General features: G+C 34.0%; 1 protein-coding gene across 5 annotated transcripts in view; it reads right to left on the bottom strand.

The window, feature by feature from the left end:
* LOC145673227 (cell adhesion molecule Dscam2-like) overlaps positions 1-19,622 on the bottom strand; it is a 510,467-nt gene that overhangs the window by 31,976 nt on the left and 458,869 nt on the right. For all 5 annotated transcript variants that reach the window (XR_014128733.1, XR_014128732.1, XR_014128734.1 and 2 more), the window contains exons 21-25: positions 16,511-16,689; positions 13,852-14,121; positions 11,655-11,836; positions 6,370-6,619; positions 2,422-2,565 (exon numbers count right to left, since the gene is read on the bottom strand). Coding sequence is in view for 2 of the 5 variants with exons in the window: in XM_081742719.1 (XP_081598845.1) it covers positions 2,422-2,565; positions 6,370-6,619; positions 11,655-11,836; positions 13,852-14,121; positions 16,511-16,689 (1,025 nt within the window). In the remaining 3 variants the exon portion in view is untranslated. The remainder of the gene's footprint in view (positions 1-2,421; positions 2,566-6,369; positions 6,620-11,654; positions 11,837-13,851; positions 14,122-16,510; positions 16,690-19,622) is intronic.

Below are 19,622 nucleotides of genomic sequence, written 5' to 3'. Positions count from 1 at the left end.
GATTCTAAGTATTGTTGTGTTTTGATGTGCTCCAACAAAATTAAAACTGCACCTAATGGCAACGAACATGTTTCGGGAAGTTGCAAAACCAAATATTTCTTTAAATGTCGTAGCATATGCTTGTAGTATTTACTGTCTTTCAGAGTAATAATATACATTTAATAGCATGTGTGGAATTAAAAATTAAGTTGTTCAGTAATCCCTGTTTCAATATAATTTTTGCAAAACAAACATCATTATTAGAGGCAAGAGTTTTTCTCATTGGGCGACAAAATGAAATGCGTCAGAATTAAGTAATTTTCAGTTTCTTGACGTTTTGTGATATTCTATGTGGATTTTCGTTGTTTTCTGTTGCGCGATAAAACTCGAAATTGGCAGCTTTGCACGAAATTTCTAACAGTTCGCGATATAATGCGAAATTTTAAACATACGTTTTCATTAATTTGGAAACACCAGTTTTCCGCTGTCGGAATGGTAGTACGTGGCATGAACGGTGCACTTTGGGTAATTCGGATAGAGAACATGTTGCAGGACCTCTTCGGTGGAAAAACTAAAGCACACTTACGTTTGTTACGAAGTGAAAAGGGGCTAGTGTGGAATGTGACTTTTTAAAAATGTGCTTAAAGTTCATCCTTGAAGCTTTCTTCGCAAAGAGAAGACTCCAAAACTAGAAGTATATGATGCTTTGGGAAAGCTATTTGATCCTTGTGTAATTGCATGTGGCAGTGAACCGGACATTGTTACGTTAAGGAAGTTTTTTTTTTTAAAGCTTGGCCTTCATTTAAAAAAAATGAAAGCATCTGATTATGAAGTAGCGCATTTGGAGTTTTACAAAGTACCCTATGAACACTTCACAAGTGATTCGTCTGGAAAGTACAGTGTAATGAATATTTTGAATAGACAAAAGTTCTGAAGTGATGATTGTTTGAAGTTTGTTGTAAACGCACTCACATATATATGGCTTCCAACAAGCAATGCCAATTGTGAGAGTTTTCTTTCCCCTATGGACTGGTGATAAGTGGCAAACGTACAACAATGAAGGAAAATGTGGAAATGTGTAACATGCTTATGTTTAATGCTTAAATGTAACTTGTCCCTATGTGTTTCATAAGACAGCAAAACTTTCCTACTCATAGTAAGTTTAGTTACTAATTTTCTTTCATTTGATTTAAAATATATATATAATTTCCCATAAATGAAATTTACAATGTCAAATGCAATATTCAGTGCATTTTGTTTTTAGGTTATTAATGGTTTATTTCTGTAGTGATCTACGAATAGAAGGAATAATTATAAAAATGTGGGGAATATCTTTTTCACAAGAGCTAAAAACTGCAGAAGTTATTTGGAAAATGCGACAAAACGCGAAATATGAAAAACGAAACGCGAAATTTTCAAACTCTTAGAGCGAAAAACTCGTGCCCCTAATCATTATTTATTACTATGATTAATATTATCCTTTCTATTTTTTTGTTTTGTAAATTTGTTATTCAATAATCTGATCTCACAGTTTTCCAGACAGAGTTTTAAGATGTTTATGAGCAAGGCATCAAATATCTTCTTACACTTTCGTTCTTTGAGAGTACTAAGGGCTACTACCTATTGGCGTTGCTCTTGTCAATTTACTTAATAAAATATGAAATATTATATACGGTATTTTAACTGAAAAAGATAGTATCCTATTAGTTATACAACCTTTCGTCAAACAAAATATTAGAAACAAGCAGGAAAACTAACATTTATATGCAAATATTCAGATCATGTCTTGCCCCCCCCACTTTTAACGTCCAACCGCCGCCACTGTCTCTGAGAGTTCCTTCTTGCTAGGACGTCTGGTCTCTGCAAGCACTTCACCACTCCGTAGGATGCCTGGTCTTTGGATTTATCACCATTTCTAAGACTCCTGGTCATTGAGTAGCACCTATCTGTACCTTGGCCGCAAGAGCCTTAGTTTCTATTGCTCTAAGACGCTTGGTCATTGGGCTCCTAAAAATTCACCAGCAAACCACCAAAATAACTGGAGGAACTTACATCTTATCTGTATTATTTATTACTGCTGTATATAAGAAGAAACGTTCATAATAAAAGATGATGGGAAAGTCCAAATTCCCGTTTTCCATCTTTTAGCTCTACCCTAAGACAGAGCAAACATTATGCAATATATATATATACATGTTGATCGATATAATTGGTGTTAAATTCAACTAAACTGTTACAAAGGGATCATTGCTTAAGAACCCAAGATATTGCTAACATATTAGTAGTAATGTCCAGTTGTATCCACCTATCTTCAGATGACAACAAATACGAAGTTGAATAAATACATCTAATCATAATAAAATTATTATCACAACTCCAGATTTATATTTTTTGTACTACAAAGTATATAGAAGAAAGGTGGCATATTAGTGAATACATTACCTCCATCTTTTGTTAAAGTTATAAATGTAAATTCAGCTGTTGAAGATCCAGCCATATTGTTAGAAGTAATTTGTAGGATATAAGTTGTAGAAGGTGAAAGACCAGATATAACGAATACTTTTTGCGGCTTTAGGTCATTCGAAACTGGAAAGAGAAACAATACTACAGGTAAGATTTTCTTAGTATATTCCGGACATTATAATAATATAATGCAAGTACATACTGATAATATTTGATACTATGTGTTTCCTTGAAAATGAACCGAAATATCTGCACTTAAAACTATTTGATGTTGTTATAGTAATCACAGTATATTAATAATCAAGCGATCTAATAATGATGTAATTTCAGTATGACGAAAACAGTACATCCTAAGCGCATTTACACTTCTTAAACGAAGCTAATGATGTGAGTATATATCACAAACACATATTAAAGAATGAATTTCTTAATTTATAAAATCAGAGAAATAATGGGGAAAATGAGTGAATACTTACTGACATACGTAAAATGTTTTACAGAACAACGTTTACTTAGCTTCATTTAAGAAGCATTGCATGCATTTTGAATTTAGCGTCCGTTTCAGCAGCGAGGCTATTTGAGACGTGGACCTACTGAGTAACGTGGAATTGCGAACCACATGAGCTCCCGCCGGGAATCGAACCCGGGTCTTCCTAATTTAAGAAGCGTACGTGTGCTTATGATATACTGTTTTCGTTACGTCTTTGTATCAAGGTCATGTCTTCAATATTATATTGTGTGTTGGGTACTATAATTTGGAAAAAGGAAATTTCTGTTTACAGATAATTTATTTTCATCCCTTATAATGCTAATCAGTGGTTTAGGCAACAGATAATATTCTTTGGAAATTAGGCGCTAAATATTTCTCGGCAAATATTGGAATTCTGATACCTTTAACGTCTAGTTACTTCGTAAAATAAACTACACAAGTAGCTTTCGAAATTCATAACTGGATATCAAATTATTTATATTGAAATTCTTAATAATGATATTATAATGTATTCAGAATATAGCACATCATTTGATCTGGTAATAATTTAATGATATTACAATTTCGATCATTTTGTTTCGTATCTACTTTAAACATTTGAAACAAAATACAAATTTCTAACAACTGAGACTGCTGTCCTAATTCCAAAGACAGAAAATTGTTCCACTTATTTCATTTTTTTTATAAATTATCGTATTACATCTTTACAAGATCTAAATATAGTTTTTCTGCAATCAATCATGGATATTGTAGGCTCAAGCCATGCATAAAATGAATATATTTTCATCATTATTTAGCAGTTAAATTTTGTAACTGTATGGTCTTTTCCTTCTCACTTTGTCTCAGTTAAAGTTATACATAAATACTTGGAAATCCAGATTTCTTGAGACTTGATACACACTATTAGTGGATATAACCACAAAATTCCTTACTAATCATTCCTTACCAATAGTGATTATCACATAATTATTCAGCTATACTAAATTTGAAGAACAAACGTTGAATTCAAACAGCAATTGTCAGAAAACATCGAAGTTTATATAGAAATTTATATATATGTTACTAGTTATGAAAAAATAAAGTTTTATATTATCTGAAATACGAATGAGTAAAAGAAATGATTATCTGTCCAACACTGAATTTGATAAGTAATGGGTGATTCTGAAAGTTCTTTTCCTGCTGAATTCGAAAATGGTATTCGTTTCCCTGTATCAGGTCTCAAGTTTAAAAAAAAACGGAAAATGTAATTCCAATTTTCAATTTTTTAAAACTAGCTAGGGATGCGCACGAGACAAGATTTGAGGCTGTCTCGTCTCGAAAATGTGCTGTAAAAGTGATGTCTCGACTCGAAAAATGTGTTCTCTATTGGAAGAGCTGTGTCTCGACTCGAATTTTGTCAGGAAAATTCTGTCTCGACTCGTCTCGTGCGCATCCCTAAAACTAGCTTGGATTTTTTTTAAAAAAAGTTTCTTGATTATAATAATGTTCGTAATGTATTAATATTCATACATTTCAATATATGAAACAAACTTTTATTAATATGAAATAAACTACCCCTTATCCCCCCTAACAGACGAAATGTGCAAAAACTTCTGCAAGAAAACTGACCATCAGAGGGAAATTTAACTATCTATACTTGGTTACACCGACGATGCTGAAAACAATTGAGCATCAATATTACATGTTTACTTTCTTGCTTCTTCGTACGATGAGTTTCATTTCGCTATTGGAGTAATGTAGTACAACAGATAGACAACATTGAAAGTCGTGTTCTTGCGACATATTAACGTGTGGATGTTTCACTGCAAAGCAGCTAATGTTGCTTCGTGTTGTGAAAATGCAGTGCTACATTTCTGACAATGCTTGGAAGTGTATGAACAATCATGGCAATTTCTATTATGTATATGGACGGATAACTCCAAAATTGAAGCTCATGGGGATAACATCTGTTGTTAGAAAAACGTATGAATTACATTTTTTAAATCGAAGGTTGACATGAGCAAATCCTGGACAAGGCAGTTTTGTTGTAAATCCAGTGCAGTGAATCTAAGCGGATGGCTACGTAGTTCTCACAAATGTATGTCATTCGCTGCAACAATGCTATCATTTGAATCACGTGACCACTTACACGACTGCTATTTTTTCAAATGTAATGGGAATAACGTATGTCGGGCCCGCAATCAGAGGGACTAGAGGGACCTGCCCTCCCTAAACTTTTCATTACCCCTCCAGACCTCAACACAAAACACTATTATTAATACAAAAACACAATTTAGATATTTGTAAGTGAATTTTTTAATGACTTGGCCCCCCTAACTTATTCATGTCCCCCTCCTGGAGCCTCTGTGGCTGTTTCGGGCCTGCCGTGTTACTCGCTACGCTGTAATGTAAAGGCATCTAACTCTTTTAGGATTGAAAGCTACTTACCACTTCAGAAATCAGTGTTGGTCCACTTATCTGTTACATAAAACAATAACAATGATCGATACAGACCAAGGGTTACATCTTACAACTTGCTGGTCGACTAGTAGACTGCAGTCCACGCGTTGGCCACTCCTACTATAATGGATAATTTGGCACTAAAATCATTTATGTTACAATTAGTTCCGAGTCAAGTCGATTATTTATTCTCATCTCAAAATGGTCTTCCAAAATATTCCGGCCTGTAATAATAATAACTTGTATACGCCAGTTACCTCACCAGTTATTCCATTTTCACATCTTCATTCTTGCGCGTTGCAATCATTCATCGTATCGAGAATGATAATAAGTTAGTTTACTAACAATACAGTGGAGTTTTTTCTTTACAACGATAACGTTGCATTTTGTACATTTCGTTAGTAATCAGGGCAGCAGTGCTCAAGCACTAGTCACAAAATAGAAGAAGAAGAAAATGAAATGAAATGAAATGAAATTTTTGAGTTTTACGTCCCACGATTATGCCTGTTAGGCTAAAGGAGACGGTGATGATGAGAGATGAATGAAATGGTGGAATGAAGAAAGTTGGAGGAAACGGGAGAACCCCGAGAAAACCCACGCAAACGGTGTTTGTCCACCACAAAGTTCACTTGGCGGGAGCAGGGTTTGAACCCGAGACCCCTAGCACCAGAGGTGAACGCTCTACCACTGAGAAGAAGAAGAAAATGTAATATTTATAGGTTGATCAATATATTTTTCTTTATGCTTGCTATGGTGATGCTAGTCGTTGTCAAGGAAATGTTTATAAGATATAATTGTGAGAGTCGCCATAATTAGTTGTTAGATGTACAATTTTGAATTGTGAAGTAAAATATGTTAAGATCTTCAAATATAGTGTTCTGAGAATTTGGGACGTGTATCTTTTTTAAGCTATCTTTAATATGCGTAATAGCTAAAATATATGTGAGTATATATACGAACTGAGGCATTGTGTGATTATACCTTAACACATTACTTACCTAATGTCCAGTGACTTTGGCTGGTCGTTCGATACTTGACTACAAAATATAGAAGAGGGCATCCATTGTCAGGCCACATATGAAGGAATAGTTTTATAAAAGTAGAATTTACTTCCATTATTTCTGAAGAATCTGGAATACCTGGAACCTGGCCTTCAGTACGGACTACAAGAGTAGAGCTGGCTGGACTGGAACCAATTATTGTGTGCGCAGTTAAAAATAAATTATATGCAGTTCCACACAATAGTTCCTGTTAAAAGAAACAATAGTTAACTATTTGAAGTGGAAGAAATTTCAGATGTACATTCTAAGGTTCTGTCAATTCAAAATTAAATAAGCATACTATACTTCTCAGTGTCAGTATGGATGTATCTTTGTCTTTTAGGTATATCTAATATTAGTTTATTTATATTCTGGTACAATACACGTCTATTCACTATAGCCTATAGTCTATCTGGCGAACTAAAATTCATTTGGGAACGAACCCTCTAGGCATTTCCAAGATAGATGATAGAAATTAAATTACAGTCTATAAATTATTTCAAAATTTGTAATAGATTTTCATTGCTCCACAAAAATTAGTACAAGATAGAAAAGTGGTATTACTGTATATTACAGCTACATGACTAGTTAATGTTTTTGCACTTTCTGCGTGTGGTTACGGAACCTTTTTCCGGTAAGCTTTTTCTTTCTTTCTATTTTTAAGTATAGACACAGAATCGCGAGACGCTACTTGATTTAAGAAAGCGACGATATATCATGATTAGCTGAACACACATAGTCCAGTTGAACATGCACCATCTAGCTGGTGACAGCACTTCATGGAAGGACATCGAGTAAACTTTAATGTCTCTGAGGTTATGAGAGACGGGGTTATTGATTAAAATGGAATCCGAATTTCTGCATAGTCTTTTATGTGAGGCTATTACTCTTTTCTGTGTCGAATCAGAAACAATGTGCATAAACCACTTTGATCATGAAAGGTGTTATTTATGGTTTGATACATTGCATAGAGAATTAAATATACAGTGTGTTTCAAGACAACACCGACAAAATTTCGTAGACGATTCCCGACACCAAAATAGGACGAAAAGAATAGACCAATCTGGGTGCATAAATGCTTCCTTCCGGAGTTATAGGCTGCCGAAAATTTGAAAAAATGAACTTTAAAGATTCATAGCTCCAAAACTATGGGACCTACCGTAGTCGGGTCAAGACTTCACTTAGGAATTGGTATGTGCCCCATCCAAATATCCAGGTTTCAGAATCTTCCGGTACTTCTGCAGCAATTTTTATAGCTGTAGTTGGTGAGTACTTCAAATTATGTGCCCGTAGCCAAACTCCTTCTATAAAAATCGTTGCGTGAGTATCTTAGGATTGTGAGACATGAATTTTTGGATAAGGCACATATTAGTTCCTAAATGAAGTCTTGATCCGACTAAGATAGGTCTCATAGTTTTGGAATTATGAATCCTTAAAGTTCATTTTTTCATGTTTTCGGCAGCCTATAACTCCGAAAAGAAGCATTTGTACACCCAGATTGCTCTATACTTTTTGTCTTATCTTGGTGTCAGGAATCACCTCTCAAACGTTGTTTTGAAACACTCTACATTGAGCATTAACATGAAAAAGAAGAATTTCCATGTTGATGTTATACACCGTATATTATTCGTGAAGAATCAGAGAAGTATCTAAGAATGTACATGAGATAATTTCTGTGTACATGTATCAATGCCTAGGTACACTCATGTCCAAAATTATTATCGCATGTCTATACATATGTTATTGTAGGAATATAATTTGATAACGAATTCGCCCGGTATTTCTTATAATGTTAGTATGTGTATAATCGGCAAAGATATGTATGTGGTAAATTTCATCTCAAAAGAGCAGTAAATAAGAACAATAAAACGAAAATAAAACTTTCTTGTTCATTTAGTAACGTTTTGTTTTGCTCATTCTAATTTTCGTATTTATAATTCTTTCCTATGAAATTTACCACAAATATACATTTCCCGATTATATACATAGTATCAGTATTAAAAGTACTCTGCAAAATCATTATCAAATTATATTCTTACAAGAAGACAGTTATAGATATGCGACAATCATTTTGGACATGAGTGTACATTTCAAATATTTTAAATAGTGCTTATAACTGGATATAGTTTTTGAGCTGTACCTAGATAAAAAAAGTAAATATATTGAACTTTATCGTCTTAAATAGTAAAGTGTGTGTATCATCAACTTTTCGCATAAAACGGATACTTTGTACAGAGATACATCTTCACCAGATCTAACCATGTACGAAGCCCTTTTCGATTTTTAGCTCGGGGGAATTTGCGAGAATTCAAAATGTATGTATATTCCCGGCGATTTCTAAGAATGCCTAGTTTGTATGCAACCAACATTACATATTGGCTATGTAGATTTAGATAACAGCAGAAAATAAATACCTAGGTGATGGAATAATTACATTCTTCTCTCTCTCTCTCTTTTTTTTTAAATCCAGGTTTTGAATTAGGACCCGGCAACAACAGTTGCTTGCAGCTAGTATAATATAAAACCTGTTAACTTGGATCTACGCGTAACTCGGTAATTCGGTTCTTTTACGAGATTTGATCATTTCATTCTGCTGAAGGATTCGTTCTTTCGGAATCATGGAATTACCACTCAGTAGTAGCGAACCGGAGCAAGCACGAGTATTATTGAGTGCAGCGAGCCCAACCACTTTGCAAATGAGAGCCCAATGCAGTTAATGAACGCCAGTCTCATTGCGATAGCAAGCCCGAGCTTGATCCAATGTGAGCTTGAGCTTGAGCTTGCGTAGGCCTAAGTGAGATTAATAAGCGCAAGCTCAATTGAGAATATTGATTCTCAGCCCAAGTGAAGCCCGATTACAAAGTGGCCATTTGAGAATTGTTCCTGTCTGCGTTTTCAATCTCAACAATTCAATGTACAGATATGATATATGCAGTAGTAATTGGCTAACATACAGTTATTATTTACACTATATTAATTATTTACTATTGTCATTAGAACTTTACTTTCAAGTAATAAAAGGGGTTCTATATGTTTACACATATTACACTTATTTTCCAGATTTCTGTGAATTTTCCAGATTCCAGAGAAATGCCAATAATTATCGAGGCATTTCTCTTCTGTCAACATCCTATAAAATCCTTTCAAATATTCTATTAGCAAGACTGACCCCATACGCAGATGAAATTATTGGAGATTATCAGTGCGGATTTAGACGAAATCGATCAACTATCGACCAAATATTTACCATTCGCCAAATACTCGAAAAAAAAAGTGGGAATACAATACCCCGGTACATCAACTATTTATTGATTTTAGAACGGCCTACGACTCGGTTAGGAGAGAAACATTATACAACGCTCTTACAGAACTTGGAATACCGAGAAAGCTAATTAGATTAATTAAGAAATGTTTAAATGAATCCCAAAGTAAAGTCCGGTTGGGAAAATTTTTGTCCACGAGCTTTCACGTCGAAAATGGATGGAAACAAGGAGATGCGTTTAACTTCGTTCTGGAATACGCTATAAGGAAAATCAAAGATAGCAACCAGGGCCTAGAGTTGAACGGTATTCACCAGGTTATGGCATATGCTGATGACGTAAATTTAATAAGTGATGATAGGAGAACAATAGAAAGAAATGCAGAGATCTTATTAAATGCTTGCAGGGACATGGGTTTAGAAGTAAATGCAGAGAAAACTAAATACATGGAAGTGCGTCGGGACCGGAATACAGCAAATTACAGATGCGTTAAAATATTAAATAATACTTTTGATAAAGTGGATAGTTTCAAATATCTAGGATCAATATTAACAGAGGAAAATCATATTCACGGATAAATTAAATGTCGACTAAAAGTATGGAATTCGTGTTACTATTCGGTTCAAAATCTCTTGCCGTCGCGAATTCTGTCGAGGAATTTGAAGCTTGAAATATACAAAACGATAATCATGCCTGTTGTTCTGTATGGCTGCGAAACATGGTCACTTACTCTGAGGGAAGAACATACACTGAAAGTATCTGAGAACAAGATACTGAGACGAATATTCGGACCCAAGAGGAACGGGAATAGGGAATGGCGGAAACTTCATAATGAGAAACTACATAATTTATATGGTTTACCCAACATTGTTAGGGTCGTCAAGTCTAGGAGGCTTAGGTGGGCGGGTCATGTAGCTAGAATGGAAGAAAGTAGAAACGCTTTCAAAGTCTTGACTGGAAGACCAATGGGAAAACGACCATTAGGAAGACCTGGGCGCAGATGGGAGGACAATATTAAGATGGATCTCGCAGAGATATGAATACAAAGTAGAAACTGGATCCAGTTGGCTAAAGATAGAAGTCAGTGGAGAGCTTTTGTGAACGCGGCATTGAACCTCCGGGTTCCATAGGCCGTAGAGTTAGTTAGTTACTAGTATTGCAAGTTATGTCCTAAAGTAATTATTATATAAGTGGGCAATTACACAAATAAAAAAAGTTGAGGCAATCTCAAATCACAAACTTACTTTCTTTTTATTTTTGTTAAAATATCCTCTATGTTAAAATATTAACAGTAAAATTCAACACAAAATTTGGCACTTACTGTATCACTATCCTTTGAAGTCTTTCAAAAATACATTATCACTAAAGATAAAATCTTAATTGAAAAACATAACAAATATAAAATAATTGTTATAGGGTCTTCTTAGAGGTTGTTAAATTAAAAATATCAGCTCAGTAAATTCGCTGCAGTGGTTAAAATTTTATTTCCATGCAACTTACCTTCTCATATCATATTGGTTCTTAATTATATTCCTTATTATATCTGTGGCTAATATTATTTGATTTGATTTTGAGTTTAGCGTTCCGTTCAACACGAGGCTATATGAGACGTGGACCTGCAGTTCAATGTGGGATCCGAACCATATGAGCTTCCGCCGGGAATCGAACCCACGCCCCGTACGCTAACCACTTAGCAACAAGGGAGCTCTGTAGCCAATATTAATTGTTCTAAATGCTGTGTTTTAAAGATAGCATAAAACTAAGTTAGTGACGTTAACAATATATGGCATAGATAAATGCCATATATTCATTTTACCCCCAGTCATTTTACCCCCAGTTATTAGTAAATTGCTAAATTATAATATATTAAATTATGCTACATACTAATATAGTGGAATGGAAGTTTTGATTGTATACAAATATTGCATATATCATAAATCTCAGTGGGGTAATGGTCCCTATTATTCCTGTGCTTACATTTACCTTTAATTGATATGTTTGTATTCGACGTTGTATTGGAAGCTCCTGCCAGTCACCATGAATTCGGCGAAAATGTAGAGTAAACCCCGTGAGTGGGGCATTCCCTAAATCTCCAACTTTCCAATGCAGAAGAATAGTATTGCTTGTAGTACTGGACACATACAAAATGGGCGGAGATGGAGGGACTGAAATTAAAAAAAAAAAGTACTAAATGTATTCTTAAATGTATTCTTGCCTAAAACAATTCACAATTGTAAGAAACCTATGTTGAAGTTACCTGGATTAATATGCTTATCTGCAGATGCCATCGGTTGCACATTGGAAGTTTTATACTGTACAGGATGTCCATAACCTTTTGGGTAAAATTTATACAGATGATAGAGGGGTTCAATATAGGAACCCCTCTCCTATTTTGAGATAGGAAACCAAAGGCCGAAAATGGCTAGTTCAAGCGCCACGCCATCTTGAAGTTACAGCAATCTGTGGGAACAAGTACGACGTTTCAATAACAAATGTGTTTATGAAGTCGATGTAGCCTGCTTTATTGTGCAAAACACTACATCTGAGAATGTAAGGTTTAGTACAAACACAATACTGCTGCACTGTAACTACCAAAAACTCACAGTAACTGTATACAATGACAACCACCAACCTCGACTCACGTAGCACAACGCCTAAGGAAATTTTGCCTTACTCACTCAAATATCCCCGGCGTCTCTTGCACACTCAAGTAGGCAGCTAGAACTTGCACGCAAGTCCTCCTCGGATTCTATTGGCGATTCATACTAAACCTTATATACTCAGATGTAGTGTTATGCACAATAAAGTAGGTTACATCGACTTCATAAACACATTTCTTATTGAAACTTCGTACTTGTTCATACAAATTGCTGTAACTTCAAGATGGCGTGGTGCTTGAACTAGCCTTTTTCGACCTTCGGTTTCTTATCTCAAAATGCGTATATTGGATCCCTCTATCACCTGTATAAATTTGACCCAAAAGTTATAGACACCCTATATATATGAGAATGTGAAATAACATGGAAAAGGAGTGTTAATGTTATTGACTTAGAGATAAGCTACAAAAAGACTGATGCTAAAGAGATTTACGGAAAGAAGAAACGTAATTACAAGTAAAGGTTAATTGTGTTGTTTCCTTACATGTAAGACCGAGACAACAGTGCACTTCCGATGTCGTTTAAATTCAAATTCAGCCCTGAAACTTTGAGAAGGAGAAGGGGGAGAGAACTTCTTGACCCTCACACAACAACTTTGTGTGGCAATGTCTCGAGTTGGAAATCCCGAAAATGTATGCGTTAGTTGAAGAATGCAAGACAAAAGACATCGTGTATCAGAAAGCGCTTCAGTAATAGGAAAAAGTGACTGATTAATGGAACATATTACTAATTTTTCTTGTTTTAACCCAGCAAAGCGGGCTATCTCATTTTCATTCTTTACACTACAAAGTAGTTTATGCATTGGTTTTCTGTGATATTTTCCATAAGTAGAAGCTCTGCTTTGTTATAATTAAAATATAAACTAATTATTTGCTGAGCAAAACTATATATTTTCATTAAAATTCAACACGTGTTACAGTTTCGCCAACTAACTTTTTGGCTTCATCAGACACTATGTAATACAGTACAACTGTACAATCGTATATACATCGTTTATACTGTATCACATAGTGTTTAATGAAGCCAAAGAGTTAGTTGGCGAAACTGTAACACGTGTTGCATTTTAATAAAAATATATAGTTTTGCTCAGCAAATAATTAGTTTATATTTAATTGGTTTTCTGATTACTGTTTGAGAATCATAGAGTTCGAGCATCAATATCAAGTAAATTTATAATGATATGCTATAATACCATAACACAAGAATATAAAATCTCTATTTTTCTACAACACAAGAATGTAAAATCTCTATTTTTCTACATACAAGAGTGTAAAAATCTCTATTTTTACACAACATAAGAATGTAAAATCTCTATTTTTCTTTAATGAAGGAAAATTTAAAATGGAAAAGAAATTTTCTACCTCCAAAAATATAAGTATGTACTTAAAAGTTTATACCATTGAGGGTATTTATTCTGTTTATAGTGGAATCTTAACCATTGCTCGATTTTCTCGTATATCAGATCCAAATATAAACAACAGCAAATGATATATTAGGTAATAGATGCATTAGTCATACTTTACCTTGAATAATAAGTGTATAATGAACACGATCCACGCCTTCGCTATTTTGAGCTTGACAAGTATAATTTCCCGAATCAGACCTTCGAACGTTATCTAATTGAAGAGCAGCTGTGTCCAGAACTCTTAGTGTGTCCGAGGGTCGAACGAGAGACACTCCTCTGAACCATTCCCATTGAGGAGTGGGATGGCCTACCATCAAACACTGCAGCGTCACTTGAGTTTTCCAAGGCTGTGTCACAACGCCCCCAAACGAATAGATTCTTGCAGGTACTAAAAGATAAACATGGATTACTTTCAATACCAAAGAAAGCAGTGTAGAGACAAATATTTTTCAAAATTGTTATAAACAATACGTTACATGACGGTAAAGATCATTCTAGAACCTTGGCTACTGAAATCAATTGTATTCTCTGAATGAAGTACGTTTACACATAGTATTCTATACCATACAGACATTTGAGCGATGGCAATAATTAATTAAATGATCCTTTAGAAACTGATGATACGGTCGAAAATCTTGATACCTCTCACTGCGTCTTTATAGACCTGATATATTTCTCTCAAAATAATTACAACATCGTAATAATTATTAATAATATGCGCATAGGAAGACCAGTTTAAACGGGAATTTAGACAGATTTTTGGAAGATGCACTTTTGCACAATAATTTATACATTGATTGCTTTTATTCAACAATTTGGTACTTGTAGGTTTTCAACTTCTTCGATCACATCTTCCTCAATTATTAGTTTTCGAAAAGAATTTGTTGGACGTTTTGTGCTGAAACTATAATAAACAGCAAGTTTACTTTAGGTTTGCCAAAATTTGAAAATTTTACGATTTAAATTTGGCACTATAAAGGAAAGAGGAATAAAAAAATATTTCTATTTAAAGGTCTTCAAAAATTTATGTTCGTAGATGTTTACACATGCACAAAGACTATGATTATGAAGAAGTCATTTTTTAAATTAAAGAAATCTATTACAAATTTCTATAAAAATCGTATTCCTATAGCCTTGTACATTTCTTAATTTACTTTAGATGGAAATTAAGATTACACATGCATGAAGAAGATAGCCATAGATGTTAAAAGCTTCCCTTACCTAGCACTAACTTAATTAATATTTTCCCAGCCTGGGAAGAATATTTTCCATCCCTCTAAAAATTTTCCTAACAACTTTAATAGAACTTTTAGCAATACAACATTTGTTAAGGGCTGTAGTATTAGGGATGTTGTCAGTTACGAAACACACACACTTTGATTAATACCTTGACTGGGATGTCGTCTGTGACAGCTACACTACACAGCTTTGGTGATGAATTGCCATTTTCAAAGAGAGAAAAAAAAATATAAAATTTGTGTACGAAGTGCATTGTATTAATCATTAAACTAAATCCTTTATTCGCTGTAACGATCGATTTTTTTCTTGAAAAGCTTAGATTTTAAATTCTAAATCATTGTCATTATATTAAAACGCAAATATAGTTATTGAATTCTAACTAAAAATTTCTAACAAAATCTAATACGAAAAGGCTCTAAAATGATAAGAAAATAAAGAAAGATTAACAATTTGAACAATTTTATGATGCATTATCCAGGCCGGTAGCAGCCCAAAAATGTAGTGGGGGCGGATAAAGTTAGGGGGCGATCCAACCATATTATAGTCCATCATCATATTATACTTCATTTGCAAGCCTACCGTGAAAATTTTAGGGGTTAGCAAAAATTTAGGGGGTGCCGGTCCCCCTAGACCTTCCCTGGATACGGGCCTGGTATTCTCTGTTTGTGTGTAGTTGATTATTAAAGTGAAATTATGAAAGTGCATATCGAGCCAAGTGCTATATTCAAAACTTCATTTCAAATCGTTCAGCCGTTTTGTAGTGTAGAGTGACACACACTTCAATTTCATTTATATAGATTGAACAGATTTTCGAAATAACAAAAAGGAAATTTATATAAGGTAAATTTTGAAATTTTCCTATTAGAATTTTATTTTTCTAAAAAAATGAATCCATCTCTGTATCAAACAATCTGAAAAAGTTCTTAAACAATTTTAAGAACAGTAGCTAACACGCTCTGAGTAGCCCCAGAGCAGAAGATTAACACTTTTGTCGCAACTATCACCACATATCCTTGTGTTTTGTTACTGTACTTCATTTCATCATGTAAATTACATACCATGCTCAGGTCACCTTCTTCTGTATGCTTAACCAGATAAATACCTAGGTATATCGAGAAATAAATAAATCCTGATACTCATTTCCCAATGATACTACCTACAAATGAATATTTAATGCTTCAGAGAAGGCGTTACCTTCTACGTCTCGCCCATTTTCAGATGAGAATGAAATTTCTCATTTTTTTAAAAAAAATAAATTTCCTTTACCTGGTCTCAACGAAGCAGCTTGAATGAAGCTAAAGACAAATGAAAAGAGATATAATTTTTCCCCTTTGTGAAATTACACTGGACTGAGAGCTAAGATTGTTTAGAAAAAAACTTGAAGAAAATCAAGCAACTGTCCTATAAGGTTACTCTGAATATCCCATAAAAAGGAATGATGGATTGATTTTACAACTGCAAGGAATTTTTAAGATTTAGATTTCCTCGGATATTTTTTTTATTAAATAACTTTAACTGTTACATTTTTAATGACTTACCTCTTGAGGTCGGGGCTTGTGATACAACCCGTGAACTTTGTCCTTCTCCCACTCTGGTTACCGCTGTAACCCAAAATTGATGTTCCATATGCTGTTGCAGTCTTGTTACATGAAATACCGTTGTTTGGCTGGATAACTCCCTTTTGTTATGATTCACTTCCTGACCACCATCCACTATGCTGCAATTGTAAACAAAATGAGTACTCACAAAAGATACTGTAATAAAGAAATACGAGACTAAAACTAATTTATTTCCTAGAATTTACTGCTTTCTGATGAAAAAGGAAATTCATATATATATATATATTCACCAAGGAAACACCACCTCGTACTACTTCATATTACATACTTACGGTCATTAGTACCGTCATTACGGTCATTTATTTAGCAACAAATTGAACAAAATATATTATAAACATTGTAGTCTTCTGTAAATACTCATTGGACAATAATTATAAGTACTGGGCCCATAGCCAACCCAAAAATGTAGGTGGGGACCCGGTAGAAGTTAGAGGGGGCCCGAACCAACCATTATAGTTCATCACCATATTATGGTTCATTTGCAAGTCTACTGTGAAAATTTCAGGGAAGGCCAGTAAAAATTTAGGGGGCCCGCCCCCTAGATCCCCCGTGGATACGGGCGTAATAAGTACCACATTGGCCATAAAAATAATGTCGATATGATGGTAATGGCAGATTCTTGATAAATACATTACAAGTTATTCCTTTTTCCTTATTTTTATCATTTATAAGAATTTGTTCTTATTGTTCGCTATTTGTTCTTTATACATGTATATTCCAATCTAAATATTATATTTTATAAATTTTAGATCCAATAAATAACTAAATTAGGTTAAAAAAAATTTATAAGAATACAACTTATTTTATTTGTTATGCGTATGTTCCTGTAAATCTTCACAAATACATTTAACTTTGATTTTTATGTACACTTTATCGCAATCGCTTACATAGACAAATGGTTTTCAGAATGAATTTATCGCTTGAACAGAATCGCTGTTCAATGGTTATCGGTTGAGTGGAGTGTCGAAGTTTATGAGAAAGATGTCGGAAGGAAATAAAACAGAACAAATACTTAAATCCAAATTCATTTAGAGTTGAAATTATCCTTTTCTTCTTTATTCCACCATAGTCTTATTAAACTGTTCTTATATCGTACTTTCCATTTCTCCACTTGGATATTGTTGTCTTAAGCTCGTTTCGAGGTATCGCAGTCCTCTTCCACTTTAAACATCATAAACACTTTACGTAATGTTAGATGAACAAACTTAAGATTAACCTCGCGTTGTGTTTTATTAACGTGTTCCATGGAATCAAGCTCCGTTTACCTAACATTGTTACGGCCACTAAGTCTAGGAAGTTCAGGTGGGCAGGTTATGTATCCAGAATTTTAACTGGAAACCAAATTGGAGAAAGACCGTTAGAACGAATTAGGCATAGATGGAAGGACAATATTAACTCCCACAAATACGAATACAAAGTGGAAACTGAATACAGTTGGCTAAGGACATAAGTCAATAGAGAGATTTTGTAATACAGCATTGAACTTTCAGGTTTCATAGGCTACAGTTTTTTTTAATAGCTATACGTTTTTTGTTACAGTTTCAAGGACCTAACGTTCTCTTCATCAGACATTTAGAAATGAGGAAGATATAACGGCTGAGGAAGATATAAGATTTGCTGTCATCTGTCTTTTCTAAATGTCTGATGAAGAGAACGTTAGATCCTTGAAACTAACAAAAAACGTATAGTTATTAATATAATTCATTTTGTTCTGGTCAGAACTGTGTTTTAAATGTTATTATGATTATCCAGAACCATGGAGTTTATTTAATATATATATATATATATATATATATATATATATATATATATATATATATATATATATATATATATATATATATATATATATATATATATATATGGAGTTAAATTTTGTTTAGCTACATCAGTCTAAGCTTTGAAAACATTATTTATAATGTGTTAAATCTTTTTAGGTATACTCATACGTTATAATGTTGTGAGCAGTGGTCTACTTACAGTATGTCATCTGCAGTAAAAAGTGTTATGGTAGTTTCATGGCTGTACTTTTGAAAAGTAAAATTACTACATGTTTTCAACATGTTAAATATTTTGTTACTGTTGTACCTTAATTCATTTTTATCAATGTAGGCATTTAAATTGATTTATCATGAATGAATCAAAGGTAGTAGCTACGAAACAAAACACTGTAGCTCAAACAGAAAATAATTTAACACGGAATATCAGAATGTTAGGGGTGTGTCACATTCAGTAAATTCAAAGTAGCAAAAAGTATTATAACGGAATATAAAACATTAAGCAACTACAGCGAAATTAAACTACCGCTAATTTTAGTTTTTCTGTAATATCTTCGAAATAAATAAAAAATATTCGAAAAGCAGAAACATAGTGAATTAAACAATACGATTTTGCATGTGATACCGTGATCACAACTCATCTATCTGCTTTCGATTTGCAACTGTAAATAGATTTAACATTTTTTGCTGGTTCTGTAAATAACGGAATATCAAAATCAAATCGTTATGTATGAGGGTATTGCTAAACGTGTTTTACCTTGACACTGGAATATCGCACCACTGGTAACAAGCCGGTCATGGCATATAGTGCCATCTATGGAAGAAATAATGTATTAGTTTCAGCTGTCTAGATGCATCAGTTTTTTCCAAGAAATATTTGAATTAGTCACTGTGTGTTAAGGTTGCATACTGCATGACAAATGCTGTAGTCCACATGGCTGTTGTTGTCAAAGCTGCAGTGAAAGATTGTGACTTCGAAGATATTCAGCATCCACTCTACAGTTCACATTTAGCATTTCACCTTTAGTAACAACAGCCGTGTTAACTGGAGCATTGTCATGCAGTGTGCAACCTTAACACACAGAGACTAATTCAAATGACTTCTTCCAACAAATTGACGCAGCTAGATAGCTGAAACTGATACCTTATTTCTTCCATAGATGGCACTCTATGCCGTGACCAGCTTATTACCAGTAGTGCGATATTTCAATGTCAGGCTGAAAACTTTTGGAAATACTCTCGTATCAGTGGTT

The sequence above is a fragment of the Thermobia domestica genome, chromosome 16, assembly GCF_964235325.1.
Source record: "Thermobia domestica chromosome 16, izTheDome1.hap1.1, whole genome shotgun sequence".
Lineage (NCBI taxonomy): Eukaryota > Metazoa > Arthropoda > Insecta > Zygentoma > Lepismatidae > Thermobia > Thermobia domestica.
The sequence above is the reverse complement of the archived record's forward strand: the minus strand, read 5'-3'. Positions and strand labels throughout refer to the sequence as shown.